The sequence below is a fragment of the Fulmarus glacialis genome, unplaced genomic scaffold (assembly GCF_000690835.1).
Source record: "Fulmarus glacialis isolate BGI_N327 unplaced genomic scaffold, ASM69083v1 scaffold2573, whole genome shotgun sequence".
Classification (NCBI taxonomy): Eukaryota; Metazoa; Chordata; class Aves; order Procellariiformes; family Procellariidae; genus Fulmarus; species Fulmarus glacialis.
The window spans coordinates 58,506-76,095 of record NW_009204727.1 but is presented as its reverse complement, the minus strand read 5'-3'; the positions used below and the strand labels follow the sequence as shown (position 1 = coordinate 76,095).

The 17,590-nt window shown below is 45.5% G+C and overlaps 1 protein-coding gene across 1 annotated transcript in view; it reads left to right on the top strand.

Annotated features, from left to right (window-relative positions):
- BTBD11 (BTB (POZ) domain containing 11) overlaps nucleotides 1-17,590 on the top strand; it is a 77,444-nt gene that overhangs the window by 20,158 nt on the left and 39,696 nt on the right. Inside the window, exon 4 of the mRNA XM_009575081.1 lies at nucleotides 6,618-6,770. Coding sequence (XP_009573376.1) covers nucleotides 6,618-6,770 — 153 coding nt within the window. The remainder of the gene's footprint in view (nucleotides 1-6,617; nucleotides 6,771-17,590) is intronic.

Sequence of the window (17,590 nt, the reverse complement as noted above, 5' to 3'; positions counted from 1 at the left end):
ATTAATGTTTTTAATGCAGGAGAGGCAACGGGGACCGCGCATTCGAACACTGGATGCAAGTTCAAAAAACGTGACTTGCAGATACCATTGTGCGGACTCTGGAGCACCAATGTCTTGGTACACGAAAGCCTGAGAGTAAACCCTCCCTCCACCTAGACCGGTCTCACGGAGGCTTGTGTGAGAGCAAGGAGACTTAATCCTTCAGCCTGAACAAAATGCAGAACTGGCTTTTTCAGAGGCTGGTTACTTGGGTCACCCTTAGCTGGGCTTCTGGGCTGGCGGAGGAGCTGCCTAGCGTGGGACAGCTGCGTGGGCTTGCGTGGTGCATCAGCCGGCGCTGCTGGGTCCCTGGGCAGGAGCGGGGCTGGCAGCTTTCTGAAGGCATCAGAAGGGATTTCCTCACCAGGAAGACAAGTAGCTTACGGTGTAAATCTAAAATATTAGTTTTGCAGCCTGGAAACGCATCTGAAGTATATGCTAAACATTGGAAAAAACATGCTTTTCTATCCTCCAATAACGCTAAAAATGGAGTAGCATGTATGGTTTCATCATATGTTCTAAATGAAAACTGTCAGAACTGAGAATGCTTTTCAATTCGTACGCTGGGATTTTCTTTAAAAACCACCCATGAAAACATAAACATAAAACCCAAACAAATGAAAAGACCTTTTCATAATGTTAAAGTTGCTGACTCATATCTGCAGGCAGAAATATCTCCCTATCTTTGTCTAGATAGGCTTTTCCTTGCAAAAGTATAGCCTTCTGCTTCTCAGAAGCGCTGTTAACTCTAAAATTGCAAAAGCAATCAGTAAAACCGCAGTGACCTGTGTGGAGCACTTTGGCCGCCATTGCCGTGCAGGTTTGCAGTCACCACACCTTGGCTGGAGTGAGTGAAGAAAGTTAAAACCTACCACAACAGCATCCTCCTGAGTAGCTAAAGGATCCTGCAAACAGAAGTCATCCAAAGCAATTGCAATAACTGAACCATACAAAAGTTGTTTAAGTTAAAGCGAGGTCGGGTCTATACAGCTGTGTACACTTCACAGCTGGTGAAACTTGGGGAGGGACAGCACGAGGCGGCTGTGGGAATTCACATCCAAATAGGATTAGCCCTCAGGAATTTCTCCACTCCCATCGTGATGCAGACCATCAAGCCAGTCCTCTCTGTAACGGTTGATTTTAATACATACAGTGAGCGTGGGCGTGTGGTGGGGCAAGGGCTCGTTGTCTGAAGAGCGACGTGAAGTGCCCCTGGAAATAGAGCGGTGCTGTGGTGCGCTTGAAACACTGGTTTTTTCTTTGAGCACTGTGATTATTTGGGGTATTCTCTTCCTTGATGAGCTCCTGGACCTGGAGTGTGCTGCAGGCTCTGCTATGAGCGAAGGGCTGGTGGCCTGTCCAGGGTTCGTGAGCCACAGCATTGGAAGAGGACTCAGCCGGGGCGAGGAGCATTCAAAGGTGATGAGCATGCCATCAGGAAGATGGTTTAAGTCTGCACGCCAGAGAAGGTGACAGGCAATAGTCCCTCCTTTGGGACTTTCATGGCCTGGCAAAAATGATTAGGGAGTCACCCGTGGAAGGAGACCACGGGAGGAGTCACCCCCATAGTGGGAACTGGGAGGAGAGAGTGAGACAGGACACCACCTCCCTGGCAGGGGGGTCCCGCCAAAGAGGTGGATTACTCTCTGCAAGGGAGAGGGAGCGACTGGGGAGAGGAAGAACTGTTTAAGCTGCTGGGAAATCAAGAAGAAGAGGGCAGGTGTGGATGGTGGCCCTGCTCTTGAAGGACTGGGCAGCAAGGTGGACCATGAAGTTCATGGTCAGTGGGCAGCAGGGAGTCTGCACCCTGCAAATGTGGTAGGGACAGAGAAAAACCAGGGCCAGGGGTTATTGGGAGCTGGAATTTGTAGGAGTGCTGGCCCTAGTGCTTTGCAGCTCTGGCGTCGCAGCAGGCAGCATCCAAAAAGAGCTTCATTGGCCTTCTCACAGACCCACACAAAAATAATGAAGCATCCTATTGCATTTTACAGTGCACATTTCTCATGCTCTTCCATCCGACGATTCCTCCTATTTATATACAGGTATACTGCCGCTGATAATGATAATAATAATAATAATAATGAAAAAGCCTGAGCTATTGCATATGCATGATGGGACTTTTAATATCTCCGTGTGCCAGCAAGCAAAGGAGGGAAACAGCAGGCAGCCCAGGACTGCTGCCTGTGTCTCGGGAGGAGCGCGGGTTTTAGGCAATCCCTCGCGCGGTTAAGATGGTGTGATTGGAGCGGGTTATGCCTTATATATAGGTGTGTGTCCCCAATAACATCTGCTCTCCAGATGAGCCATTTTGTAATTCGAAGTGCCCCAGAGACATTGGCCCCGCAAAAAATGAGATAGGTTTGAAGTCCTGTCAGGTGCAGAGGGGTCATCGGCCCTGCTCCGGAGGGGAGCGTGCCGGGGAGAGGTGTGGGTGGGCGCTGGCGGGGGGCTGCCTTCTGAGGGTGATGCAGAGAAGGACGGGAGAGGAAGGCAAGCGGTCGTACCTCGCCGGAGGGTGCTGGCTGGGTATTGCCTGCAGATGTCTGCAAGGCACAGGAGCTCACGGGTTCCTGAGCCATCCCAAAATAGCTGTGAGAGGGGTGTGGGACGGCAGGAGGGAATGGGGAGGGATTCTGTGTGGAGGGAGGAACTTGCAGCGTGAGGGTTTGTGGGGCTCTGATAATTCCCCTTTCTGTTTAAGGAGGATGGAGAGGGAGGGCATACTCCAAGAGGAGCCAGCTGTCCCCTTGCCAAGGACCGGGGAAACAGTGCCCAGAAGGGTCCAGCCCTTTGGGATCTGCCTTTTGTTGGCCTCCCCATCCCTCCCCCACCTCCCAGCTCTTTTGCGTGGGATGGGGATTGCTCTCTGCAGAGACCTCTCCCTGCATCCCCATCTGGCATGCTTTTCCCCTTAGATGACAGTTCAGGAAAATACAAGCCTGTGCTGAAATCCATCCTTTATTTGGGACATTACTTAAGCTCGTGCTTAACTTTGAACTGCAGTGAATTAAAGAGAATGGGACCATGCGTTTAAAGTTAAGCACAGGTACAAAGATGGGCTGGAGGAGGAGATCAGAGTGCTCGCTGACCCACATCCCTGTAAAGTGCTTCTCTAGCAATCAAGTTGCTCCTAACTTTCCACATCGTTCAGGCAGAGTCAAGCCCAGCATGTTCCTACCGCCGTTAGATTAATTTAATTAAGGTGTGCGCTTCCAAAATGTATAACTAGGTGATCTGCTATATGTCTGCTCTGGAACACAGAAGTACCAAACTCTTCTGGTTGTTACCTGCCTTTGTACAGCAGAGATAAGTCAATGTATACGCCAGTGACGTGATGCATTCACCTAACCCGTTTTTGCACGGTGTCATTTGTAAAGTGAAATATGTCTTGCTGATGTCACGATGTCTTGTGGGTTGTCACCTCCCTATAACTTTGTGTTCCTCTTTCTCCTTTGGCACACAAACAGCATTAAAAAAAAAATCCCCTTCACGTGGTGCATGGACTCTTGAAGGGTATTTTTAACCTATTACACTCAACCATATTTGGTTCTCTTCTCAAAATATAAATACCCTGACATGCTTAGATATGCAGTGATGGGGTTTTTTTTTGCCTCGGAAAAAGGAATGTAATATATTCTGAGTGAACTCCATGTCCTCATGTATGGACTGAAATTGGCCTTCAGAGAAAATCCCCCGACTTCCACTAAACACTGATTCTCTTCCCTTTCAGGATTTATTGCACCAAATAGCCCCCTTCATTTCTATTTCTCTGTTGAAGTTTGCAAGACCAGGAAAGAAAAAAAAAAAGCAATTTTATAGTGCAATTATCACAGTTCCTGTAAATAATTTTATTTGCTATGCTCCTTACTGTGGTGGGGCAGATCTTCTGCTGGGTGAGTTTCTGACCTGCATGAGAGAGAAGAAAGCGTGAACCCCCGAGTCCCCTGTTCAGGCATGGACCTCTGCTCTTCTGTTCGCCCAGCAGATGTTATAGGAAGGCTCTGTACAAGCCTATCTTCATTTCTGTGATCCAGACCGCATTCACTCATGCAAACCATAACCTAGAATTGAGTTTCCCTTTAATTGTTTTCCTGGCACCAAGTTTTGTGGGTAACTATATGCATTTTTACACTTCCAGTGTGATTTGCAGCTCCCTTTCCGCTGTTTGCTCAGCAAGTGATGAAAACAACTCCCACCGATCATTTGTCCCCAGCTACTTAACACCACGAGAGAAGGTCCCTTCTGCTCCGAGGACACATAGAGCAGGTGACCTGCTTCCCAGGGCACCTTCCAGGAGCAGATACATCCCTGCTTCTCCCCTCTCCCTCCTCTGACCGCCACCAGCGACAAATGAGCTGGGTTATGGAAATCGTTTTGGGGGAGCTGTGGGAGATGTTCTGTCCTTATCTGCCGCCTCAAGTGGCCGCGGCAGGTCTGGGGGAAAGCAAAAAGCCTTGGAAACAAACGCAGCCTGGTCTTGAGGCGATGACAATGTGTTTGAATAGAATAATGATGAAAGTGGCAAGTCAGCCAAAGATGTCATATTTCAAAAGGAGGTTCTTCATTTAAGCGCCTGTGAGATTTGGGAACCTGGCATCCCAGGGAAAGTTAGTGGCCTCAGGGCTTCTCTGTCCATCGGCACTTTTGAAATATATTATCCTGCCTTAACAATACTAATACTAGAGCTATGTAAAGTCAAGTCTTCAAAAGAGAAATAAATGGCATAAAGAGTTATAAATAGAAAAAGGATATTCCAGAATAAACATCCTCTTATATCATTTTTCTCAGGGTAGATCCTTTTGGGGTAAAGTTACATATTTAAAATGTAAAGTATTTGCCTACTGGGCACCTAATCCAGACTTCATTTTTTTATCGTTTTTTCCCTCTGAGAAAAAGGACTACATAAGGGAAAGCAAGTAAGGGAAAGCAATATCAAATGATAAGGATCAGGAGAAGTGAAGGGAGCAAAAGTAGGGGATGATGCTGCACTAAAATGAACATTTCCAGTATTAGGATGATATACTGAGCTAATAAACAGAGGGAATATGGGAATATACAGTTAAAGAGGAGGGGAAGGGGAGCCACATAGGAAATGAGACAAAAGAAAAAGCTTCAGAAGAAGAAGGTAAGAGCAGGTTAATAACAGACATTCCTTAAGGACAGTAGTCATTTACAAGTTTCATCTCTTCTTTTTTTTTTTTTTGTTAATGTTATAGCAGTCTCTGTTAACATCCCTTAGGCATGGTATCTACTTCACAGTGTGGATGAAACAGTTTCACTGTGTCTAAATAGTTTTCAGCAGTCTTGACTAAACACAGGACTTTCAGTATAGTTTTCAAGTAGCTCTTGGACAGATTTATAATTTTTAAATTATTTTACAATTTTTAGAATTTTAGAGTATATTTTTATAAAGAGGGATTTCTTCTACCCTTCCTCATCCCTTCCCCACACAGGCTTTGCCTCCTGCTTACAGCCGTGGAGGAGACACCCCAGCAGGAGATGAAGCGGGCACAAAAACTTGTTAGGGATGGGAGGGCAGTTGCTGCAGCCTGCATTGCTCTGGGGATTTTGTCCACCTTGACCTAACAGGCAGCGACCTTTCAAGATGTTCAGCTGCAGACACTTTATTATTTTTATCTCCAAACTAGGACTTGAAGCTATGGTTCTCATTTTAGGTTTGGCATTTTTCTCTTGGTCCCCAAATAATTTTTAGCGTAGATGGGGCAAATTGTATGCTGTGTGCTTCACCTAAGGCTTGGGCAGCTCTTGCTAGGACATGGGGCTGTGGAGTGAAGGACCATGTTTCTGATCGTGTCCATGCTTTGCTCAAGTGGTCCAGAGTCCCACCATCCACTTTGGGGGGAGGTTTTGTGTGTTTTTGCTCAAGTGGCTGAATAGCTGGTACCCAAAGGTGTAGTGGTTTGATACCACTAAAAGTGAAACAAAACAGTCTCATTTCTGATAACCTCACAGATAACCTCAATAATACAGCAGTATCAGTGGGAACCTGCAAAGGTCTCCACTTTCAGCGCTGAGCACAAGGCGCACCTTGCATCAGTAGGAGATGCTGGAGACTTCCTCACGCATCACCTCTCCATCCCTGGCATCCAGGCATGGGGGCATCCCCTCTCTCCGCCCTGGTTCGTTCTCCCGTCCCTATTTCAAAGTGGCTGGGGAGCGTATGCAGCCCATCGCGTCAGCCAGAGCAGGACGTGGTCCTGTGCCAGGCTCCTGTCCTCTTTTCGGGATACACTGTGCAAAGGATGGGGTGGGAGGGAGTGCTTGCCAGGCGGGTGCACTGACCTCACAGGAGCCCCATAAACGAGTATGGCTCATAAATCTCACTCTTCAAATAATCCTGCTCCGGAGACAGGGTGAAACATCTTGATTTAAACCTGCTTGAAATTTGCTGAGCCAGTTTGCTCTCCCATGCTTTCGTTTTGCTCGTTTCCTTCTCTCTCTCTCTCTCATCACACATATATACACATGCACACACCCCCACCCCTGCCCTCTCTCTCTGTATACCTGTTATTTTGGTGCTAGTGTACTGTAGCATTCATGTCTGTGTGCTTTCCCAGGCCGTTCATTGTGCTGCCTCCCCTGATGGAGTGGATAAGGGTTGCCGTGGCTCACGCGGGGCACCGTCGCAGTTTCTCGGTGGACAGCGATGACGTACGACAGGCAGCGAGGCTCTTACTGCCGGGAGTTGACTGCGAACCTCGACAGTTAAAGTAAGTCCACAAAAAAAATCAGCCGCTTTGTGCAAAATGTGTCTCTCTCTCCTAGTCACAGCGAGGGAGCAAGCAGGCAGAGGGCTCTGTTATTGCCTTGAGAGGTGCATGGATGCTCGGGCTCGTCGCTGTGTGCGTTGCAAAATCGGCTCCTGGTATTTGCTCACATCCGTGGATAAGCCGGTTGCATGGTAATGGGTGCCTGAATATCTCACAGCTGGATCAAGCCCGTAATCTGCTCATCAGAGCTCATATGGGGGTGGTTTTTTTTCTCTTACTATTAGGTTCTGCTTGCTAATGAGGGGCTGAAATCTTCTGCTAATTGTCTGCTTCATGTTGCTTTGCTATAAAATACTGAGATGTAATTGGCAGGGCTGCAGATATTTTTCAGTGCTTTCTTTTCAGCATTAATGCTTAAAGGGCACATTTAAACTTATAGGTAAGACTACCTCTTGCAGTAAAACTGTATTTTTCATGCTAATGTCGGTTCAAATTAGTTGTAAATGTCAGCCTAGATAATTTGACGTTTTCGTGGATGATGTGACCTTTTGGTTTTCTAATGAAGTCTTAAAGTATTTATTGCCAGAATATGTTTTTAGTGTCTGTTTTGCCTTATTACTATGTACATGTTTAAAAGCATGATCTAGGGCTGTTTTGGAGTCAAGAATGTATTTGGTTTTGATTTTCATGTGAAAAGGCATTCTGAGTCTGCCAAAGTAGAAATTACTCACTGCTATAGCTTCACAAATTTGTACATAAAACCCAGTTTCCAGCAGTTTGTCTCTTCATACAGCAGTAGGTGCATTCTTTCCTGCAACACAGAAAGCAGAAGGATGATCTACATGATTAGCTGGGACAACCTGCATTGGAGCAGCTGCCTTCTGTTGACTCTGGCCTTGACATGCTCTTTTACCAGAGAGTGTAATACTTTACTTCGAGATCTGCATAGGCTTTTTATAGTTGCAGCTATTCAAAATTTAATTAAAGAAATATGTTGAATTTCAAAAGTGAAATCTTGAGCGTTTCAGATTTCAAATCTTGGCTGTAATTGCTTCCCTTTGGTGTGACTATCTTGGCCCTCATTTCCAGAAGTGCAGCGTTCTCCGTCCCTACTGAAATGTCAGGACTTACAGGTACTATGCGCTTTCTGAAGACCTAGCACTTGGTTTTGAAAAGGCACAACTAATTTAATACCTGTTCCAGTATTTAGGTAGGATTGCAAATAGGTATTGCAAATAAGGCAATAATGTTTCTATTCTACATCCTCTGTCTTAAAAATGAAGGTACATACAGTTAAATATTTGTGGATTAAAAAACCCACACTCTACCATTCTTAAAGTTATATTTTGTCAGTGTGTATATGCCATCAACTGTTAGACAATTTTCCATGATTTTCAAAATCATTTGAAGTTGGGGTGAGTTGTATTACGCTGCGTAAGAATTTGTTAATTATGAGAAACAAATCAGCATTTAGTTTGAAGTTGCCATCAAGAATTCATTTCATAAAGAACATATGTGGCAGCTGTTGTCCTGCTCGTCTTGCAAGTGAGAGCGAGCCTGAAGAGCGCAGCCTGGGATTAATCGGGTGGGAATGAAAAGAGAAATCATTCCCGAGACAAATTCTGGATTTTAGAGAGACCAGACTTTGCGATGTGCCCTTATTTGGCTGCAGGGGCCCGATTCACCCCCTGATGTCCCAAAATGAAGATCTCACCTTACTGTGCTGGCAGAGGTCTGCAAATGAGTGTCCATGTACTTTGGGTTTTATTTTAAGGTCTGTGCCTACTGCCAGCGTAGTGCAGCAGGTTCTTTGTGTGGCTGCGAATCAGGGCCCAGTTGCCTGTAATCCTGAGATCAAAGGAAGGACCGAGCTTTTCTGAAGAATAATGTGAAGCATCAGGATGTTAGTTTGGAACCTTGCAGCTTGTAATTTTTTATTTGTATTCAGTGCAGACCCTCAGCACTTCTCATTTTCCACTAAGCCGAGTGCCAACCTTTCATGTCTCCCCATTAGGGAGGGAGGGTTTCCAACTATCAACTCCTCAGCAAGCATCAATTCCATAAATGCAAACACTGGGAGTGGGGGAAAAACACAACAACTTTGCAGGGGATGGCTTTTCAAATAAGCTGTGTGACAGATGACAGCTGGAGGATTTTAAATGCAGTTAGCTTGATATATTTTGTGACTTTTCTAGAAATGGCTTAATAAGTAGAACCTTGAAACTGGTTCAATTTCTAGGTTTTTCTTAGCAGTCGTCTTTGGTCCCTAAAATATAGAGACCTGAACCCAAAAGTTCCCATGGTCCCATGTGATATTGCATCATTCCACGGTGTTGATTCACGACCTGTCATTGCAAACGCATAAAGCAAAACCAGCTTCCACGCTGCAAAAACATGCATACGGGGAGCGGGGGGGGGCAGGGAGAGAGAGATTGGCAGGATCTCAAAGGCTATGAAGTTCAGGATCAGTTTGGATAAAACCCAAATGTTCAGTTTCTTATCTGAACTACAGCGTGGAGGTCTCCCAGCAGATTCGTGTGACACTTCCCAGCGCAATCACATACTCCAGCAGTGAGGTTCCCGATACGTGGCTTTGTAAATCATCTCTGCTTTCTTCCTGCCTTTCATTCCAATATTTTGTCTCTTTCTCCCCTCTTCTGATCTTTTTTTAAAAATCCTTCCCCTTAATTTCTTGTAATGTTTTCATCCCCTAAAAAAGGAGCTGCTCTTGCTCTGGGTAGGGGAGTGAGGGAAGCTGAAATCAGGCAGGAGCTGCCTGTCTCCTTCCTAATCTCTCTTCATTTTACAGCAGCAGACATGCCTGAAAGTTTCTTCCCTTTCCCCAGTCTTGGGAGATGATCAGGGATATAAATGTTCCCCTTCCCCCAGGAGTGGAAGCTTTAAATAGAGTAGTTGTCTCCACCTTTTGCAAGGAGGTAGGTTTCACAGATGGACTGACTGCTGGATGCACGACAGCTAGCTGAGACAGAAGCCCAAGTTGTGTCCAGAATACCCTTTGTCATCGTGGGAGACCAGACTTAAATAAAGCCTTGCCTGTACCCAGGCTCTGTTGGGCCACCTGAGGCAGCTGGATGTAGTCAAGTAGAGAAGTGTGTGCAAAGTAGCTCTCTGCTGGCATAAATCTGGTGAAGGTGGGTGCTCTGTTCCCTGCTCTAGACCTTTTATTAATGAAGGCATCAGGGATGAAGGTAGTTTGTTGCCAAAAAGGGACATGGTGGTAAAAACTGCGTTGACCCGCCTTTCTGCTGCAATAAGGTAGCATCACTTCTCAGTCTGCACTGGGTCTGGCTGGCTGCAAACAGATGCCTGGTATTGGCTGCTCCTCCTCATCGCATCTGCAAGGGGTACCTTTCCACTTGCTCCACCTAAACACAAGATTTTTGCATGTCTTTCCTTCCTCCATTCTGTGGGACATTTGTTTAAAAAAAAAAAAAACAAAACAGTCTGTTAGACATGCTGGGGAGGATTGCTAGTGCATGACTACATCTGGGGACTGGAGGCTGATGGCAGAGAAACAGAGCAAGGGAGGAGCACCCTGTATTGCTCAGCACAAAGGCTGCCATGCTTTTTAATCAGGGTCAGTGGCTTCATTTCTGGTTGCAGTATGTCATGGCAATCCTGGAGGATGTACAGATGCTGGAACAAACTGAACCGAGAGATGTGGTAATGTCATGCTGGGGACTGTTACATGGTCACTTCTGCACCTGCTGGATAAAGGGCCATTTTCTGGCCAGTCAGAGGTTAAAAGAAGGATATAGTCTGGGGTGCGAGTGTGTGTGCAGGCGTGCATGTTTATTCTGTTATCCAGAAGCAGCAAAAATTGAAGAAAAATCCACTTCGGGATAGTTTTGGAGACTGAGTGCAATTCCCCTCCACAAAAGGCAATCCCCATGTGTTATTTGAAATATTCTTTTCTACCCTCAGCATTGCCTCAGACCTCTTAGATTCCAAGTCATCCCCTTTCTGGCCTCTCTGGGGAAAGCTGCTTTTCCCAGGTATTTCTGGGCCTGGCAAGCAGCCCCCTGGTCCCCGAGAAGGGCTCTGCCCTCTGCTGAAGGGAATCAGGTGGGCAGCATCTTCACTCCTTCCGGTGGTGTGGGAGGAGGCGTTTCAGGAGATCTCAGCTTGCACTGTCTGAGGGTGGGGTTCTGGCTCCTGAACCCCGAACGTCCCAGCTGGACATCTGACCCCCAGCTTGGCTGGGGAAGGAACAGCCTGTGGGGTTGCTGACCTAGCCCAAGGGACCTTCCTGGCATCTGCATGAAGAGGAACACCGAATGTGGCCTCACGGCACTGAGATCCTCCAGAAGCATTGCCCGTGAGGCTGGGCATTCCTCTGCAGCCACAGGGGTGTCTGGAAGCCCTCTCTTGCTCATTAGACCCCCGTCCCCTTGCCCAGCAGGCTGTGAAGCTCCTTGCTGAGATGTGGAGGAGAAGCAGAGGTTAGTCATCTCGAGGAGTGGTTTCTTCTTATCTATAGATGAAAAGGCTCGTGCCTTTCTCTTGCACACTGGAGAAGCAAGATTGCTCCCTGCGGCATTCATTACTGTCCACCGCGGGCCACAGCTGCTTCACTGGAGGCAGGTGTTGGCAGGAGGAGCGCAGGACAATTCTGTAAAGAGGTCTGAAGTCCTTTTTGGCAGCCGTACCCGAAGGGCAGCAATGGGAAATGGCATTTTTGCCATCAGGCTCTTCACGGGTGGAGTCCCACAGGGGTCTATTTTATTCTTGCCCCATCCCATATTGATGTGCAGCCCGTGGAGACCTCTCAGGCTCTGGTACCACCAGGGTGCATCGTGGTGCCTTGCTTGCAGTCCCTGGTCTGGGGTTGGACTCCGGAGGACAGAGCTAGGCAGCGGGGTTTGCATGCCTACCCCACTGGTGCGGTCAGAGCCCCCTCCTTACGTTCCAGTCAAATTTAGTTGGAGGTGGCAGCATCGCTGCTGGTGGAAGCAGAGCTGGTGAGAGCAGGAGCCGGCGCGGCAGGGCTTGTGCCCGTGCGCAGATGGAGAGCCATAACTTGTTCCCCTTTAATTGCTTGCTCATACACCTCGGCAGCATTTCTGAGTTATGGCTGGGTTCCCTGAGGGTGCTGGGCTCACCCTTTGGGGAGCAAATATCCCTTTTTTTCCTCTAGCTGGCTCTGAGTCTGGGTCCTATCTCTGCTCCTGACCATGGACATAACACATTTTTCTCCTCTCTTCAAGGAGTACCGAGGTGAAATTGGTATCTCTAAGTCCTGGCCTTGAGGAGGCACCTGTGAGAGGTGTGCATCAGTGCCAACAGAGGCCATCACCCAAGAACTTAAGTGAATACTTTGCCTTTCTTTTGGGAAGAAAATCCTTGGGGGAAAAGGAAAAATAAATAAAAGCAACAAGGTTATGAAAATGGAAAAACAATAAGCAAAAGGAGAGCAAATTATGCAGCTTAATGCACTCAAAATGGGGTAACCTCTATCCCAGCGATGAGAAAGAGCTGCCTCACGAAATCAGAGGGTCAGAGGGAAATATTTTTAACAAAGCCTGGAGTGGTGCTGTAACTCTAAGGATTAATAATAGTAATGCCCAACGTTTGAAAAAGATGAAAAACGATCTGAGGAAAATTCCAGGCTGTTAGTGCAAGGCCTTCGACTGTTTTTTCAAGCAAAGACTGATTAAAGACATGTTGTTGAGGGAAAAATGGGATAAAATGTGACACAGATTTTCTAAAGATAGATCGTGCCAGACTAATCTAATAACTTTTTGGTAAGATAACTGATTTTCTACCCCAAGGAAATTCAGTAGATTTCATCTGTTTGGACTTGAGTGAACTATTTGATGCAGTCCATGCAGGGAGCTATTAGTTAAGCCGGAGAAGATAGGGGTTAGTAAAGGAATTGGAAAGTGAGCAGGGGCTGGATTCAAGCGAGGTGGCAGGGCTGGGTTGGCTGCAGTGGAGTTATAAGCAGAGATCTTCAGCTTTCCCTCTTAAAAACTGGTCTTTTTTAATTTTCAGAAAGGGCTTTGGCACAAATCTTAGCAGTGTGCTCATGAAGTTAAAATTTGCTGATGCCACGCTGTCGAGAGGCATTGTCCTGACAGAGGATGTGTGGGAAATCATCCAGGAAAAAGTGGATGACCTTGAGGGCTGGGACAAAAGAAATGGGGTGAAATGCAATTTTCCACAAATGGAAGGCAAACACATGGAGATTAATTAGAAAAATACATACTGCAGTGCATATGTAGCATATACGCTATATATACAGTATAATATATACGGTATTGGGAGCTGCGTATTGGAAAGGTGGTGATAAAAACTGTAGAGCAGTATTTCATCTCAGAATGATTGTGAACCACAAAAATGGCTTTTTCCTTAGCCATGAAAAAAAGCAAATGCATTTTGAGGATGCATCAAGAGAGGTATTTCCAGTGGAAGCGGCGAAATGCTGGTGTCTCTCTACGTGGAAGTGGTAGGAAGTGATGTGGAATTGCAAATCATGTGTGCGGGTCAAGAAAATGTTCACATTGGAGCAGGTACAGAGAAACGGGCTGGCGTGATTTGAGTTTTGACAAAATGTTCTCGCGGAGGAAGACTAGAAGAAAGGGGTTCATTCAGCTGAGCAAAGTGGGTGCTGAGGGAACGTGCGGCTCTTCTCTGGAAATCCATCAGGAGTAAACACTGCAGAAGGAAAGTACACTCTATTTAAACGGCAGCGCGGACACAGGAATGTATGGATATTAACAGGTCATGGGTAAGCTCAAAGTGAAAGTGTAGATGGATCCAAGCCTTGCTGCAGCATATTAACCCTCCAGTCCCATATGCTCCTGCAGTCACTGCCCCGTCGCAGCCAGGGCTCCGAGTGGCATTTACAGCTCCGATCTAGAAAGGTCTCCGGGCAAGTGCAGTGTCTGAGTGCCTTTGAAAACCTGTCTGTAATTGAAAATCAGTCCTGATACCCAATTAGCCTTGGCCTGAGTATACCTAAGTCTGCTTTTCTGTCTGGGACCATCCCTCTTAAAGAAGGGTCTCTAGGAAAATAGGATTATCGGCCTCAGGAGTGAAGCTTGTTTAACATGGGAGCATCCTTGGCTCATTCTAGAGAGTTTTCTTAAGACCGTGGAAAGGGAAAAATATAGCAACGTAAAGGGAAGATGTGCTATTTTGTTCTTTCCGAGCAGTCTATACCATTTGTCGTGTTATCTTAATACTATACCACACATAAGCAGTTTTAACTTGAAAGTGAAAGAGGAAGAGTTGCATTTAATGTTTTATTTATGGAAATCCTGTGCTTGTACTAGAACATGAAAATATAAATAGACTTTAATAAATAGAGATTTGAAGGCAGAAAAATATTTCCACTGCTCTTTGCTCTCCCTTAAAATGCACTGGGTAAGGGGCTGAGTTTCTGGAGAAGGAGAGAGAGTAGAAAATTGCTAAGAAATTCTGCTATTTAATTAGATACAGCCACTTTTAAGTAGGGACGGTTGGTGTTTGCCTATCTCCTTGAATGTCCTTGTTCTTCCCACAAATTTTCACTAATCCTTTAACACCAGCCTTGGCTATTGCCATAATTAGACACAAAAATGCCAAACCAGCAAGCGGTAGCAAACAAGCTACTTGACAAAATCCAGCAGTCCCTTGGGGCAGGTGGTGCCAGTGGATGAAGGAGCTTTTTTACTTAAAAGGTAGAGCACGGGTTTCCTGAGGTGAATCTCAACCTCTCCTGCCAACCGGCTGCTTGAAGACAACCATAATAAAAAAATTATTGAGGGGGAGGACCTTGCCCTTATGTTCTCCTTCACTTTAAGATAGAACACACTTGTATTTTTACAGGCTTTAGGATCCAGCCGTCTTGGTTTTTTTCCATTGCGAGCAAGTTCACCAGTGTTTCATATGCTCTGTCTCTATATATATTCCTGAATACAATAATCAGGATATAGATAACATATTGGCTTCCACTCATTAGTGAAGACTTGTGCTATCTATTTATATGAAAGATGAATCTGTACCCAAATTTTCCTATGATATGTTGGCCTTGTTCAAAATCTGAAGGCAGATTCAATTTTGAACATGGTTCCTGGCCTCTACACATGGGACTGTAATATTAAGAGTGTTTTGAAATATAGATTTGGGTCTTGATTTGATAGTCACATCACTTTTTTAATGTATTTTCCAGTATCCGTAACCAATTTATTCTCAGGCCTTTGACGATAATAAAGGTTGGCTAGTAAATATCTGGATTATTTTTATTTTCTTGTCTTAATTTAGCTCCTGATTAAAGTAAATGGAGATATTTTATATCTGCGTTAAAAAGTAGTGCTCTTCATCACTTTGATCAACACGTTTGTGCTTGTTTCCCTCTCTCCAAAACCGAAAATGCAAATAATTGTCTCAGTATAGTATTTATATTGCAGTCCTATTAAGATCAGCATTATAGTCCCTTTTAAGGCACGGCATTGGAAAAAAGAGTGCTCACAAATTTCAATCAAATTGCCTGCCGCTCCTGCTATTGCCATTTGTGTCTGTATTCTCACAGAAGAGCCCCAGGCAAGGAACAGGACCCTTTTGTGCTATGGGCTGTGCATACCCAGATCAAAACTGTGATCCTTGACCCCAAGAAATTCAGCATTGCAAATGCATGTATATTGCTGGCTAAAATACGACTCCTGCCAGACTTCCAACCAGCTGAACTATAATTTCCGACTCGAGACCTCATTCATATTTAGGACAGAGACAGACTGAATAAACTCCACAGAGCTAAAAAGGTGGACTTAATAGATTATCATTCTTTTAACTGAAAGGGCTGGTGATTGAGTCCCAGGTGAACAAACAAGGTTTTGGTGCTTGGCTATCAGGATGATGATCTGTTCCTTTCAGTGGAGGGGAGCGTTTGTCCTGCTGCTCATCGTAGTCTGTACTCCATTTATTTTAAATCAACTATTAGCGTGCTATGCTGGCATGTAGAACTTAGAACATGATTAGGATGTTCTTACTTGTTTTTTGGTAACATTTACGGAGCATTGCTTTTTTTTTTTTTTTTTTTTAATTTTCTGCTACTGACTATAGCAATAATCCCCTCCCAAAGAACAAATAATTAAAAAGCCATGTAATAAGAGAGCTGCTGTGTCTACCAGTTACGATGGAAACACTTTGCCTTTCAATCATCCATTTTCCCAAATGTATTCAATCCATGAGTAATTTATTAAAGATCCGCACAGACCCTATCTTAGCCAGTCCAAGTGAAAATGAAAAAAAAAAAAAAATCCCACCAAACCAAAACCCTTGCATTGAAACCGTTGCTGTAGAAGTGCTGCATTATGTTTTCATAATGTGAGTTTGGGAAAAGATAAAAATAATTTGCTGTACTGCTAGGACCCATTATAAATGAAGAAGATTATCTTTGACTCCTTTCAGACGTTTGAATATTTTGGTGTACGATAGAGTGTCATGGTCACCATGCAGCATTTGACAGTGACCATTTGCAAATAATTAATGTTACCATGGCATCCCCCATATAAAGCCACAGTAAAGTTAATTATGTGCAATGGCAACACTGTAATGATCTTGAAGATAACTGCTGTAGAAGCAATATCTGTGGGGAATTAAAAGAGGACTTGGAGAAAATTGTATTGCATTGTAAGTTAAAAAACGTTGTCACAGCTTTGCTACGAAGAACATTTCACCTGTTTCTAATTTTCCTTTTACTTATAAAGGCAATTGTTTCTTTGATTCAAGGTAGGGAGGGACCAGTTTACAGTGATTGAACACATGAATTAGAGGGGTGGATTTGCTGTTGAGCACGAGGACTATGATCAGTTTATGTTATTAATTCAAGCATATTACTTCTCAATTCTGGGAGTGGGAGCATGTGTACAGCGGTGATGGTGCCAAGCCCCACAGGTTGCTAAATAGGGGAATGCAGAATGGGCTCAGTCTTTTGAGAGAGGCTATCACCCTTGAAGGATGCTGGCCAGTCCTACCTTTGTCACTGTGTCACCTCTCAGGGACCTCAAAGTTCACCTGACCCAGCTAGCATCTGGGGTGGTGATGCCCTGCCATCCTGAGACTGTCCCCAGGGGGAGGAGAAGGAGGAGAAGGGCATTGGCCCCCCGTGGTCTTCTGCCCCTCCCATCAGCCTTCCCTGCCCCTTCAACGAAAAAGCGCCTTTTCTGCAGGGTGAGGTCTTGGGGAAAGGACATGTGAGCGCTGGCAGCCGGCAGAATCTGGCAACAAACCAAGGTGGCCTTGGAGGGGACGTCCCACCGTCAGGCCGGTGTCAGCCTCCTGTGCGATCGGAAAGATCACAAAGACTTTTTGGGAAAAGGGCCGTGAACTAACTGACTGTGCAGCTGGGGAGGTTTCCAGCTCTGTTTGCACTTATGCTGGCTTCTCTTGCTTTGCAGGCACAGTTTCACAACTCTAAAAAGTGACCCTGTATATTTAGCTGACTTAACCGATCCTCGTCAACCTTATTTTTCAAACTTTTTCCCATCCCTTTCCCACCTCTTCAGAGCTTGTCAGTGTATTTGTTGCAGTACAAACTTAAGAAGTCTTGAGTGAGTCAAGCCTGGGTGCCTATTCCCTTCCTCCTTTTTTATCTTGCATCCATTAATGTTTGTGATTCTGGATGATGTCTGTGATGGAGCAGCATTCCCTTATACAGTGTAACATGGAGCAGAGACCCTCTGCTCCTGTTGGAGTCCTCAGATCCTGTTGGAGCGGCTGAGGGAACTGGGGTTGTTTAGCCTGGAGAAGAGGAGGCTGAGGGGAGACCTCATCGCTTTCTACAACTACCTGAAAGGAGGTTGTAGCGAGGTGGG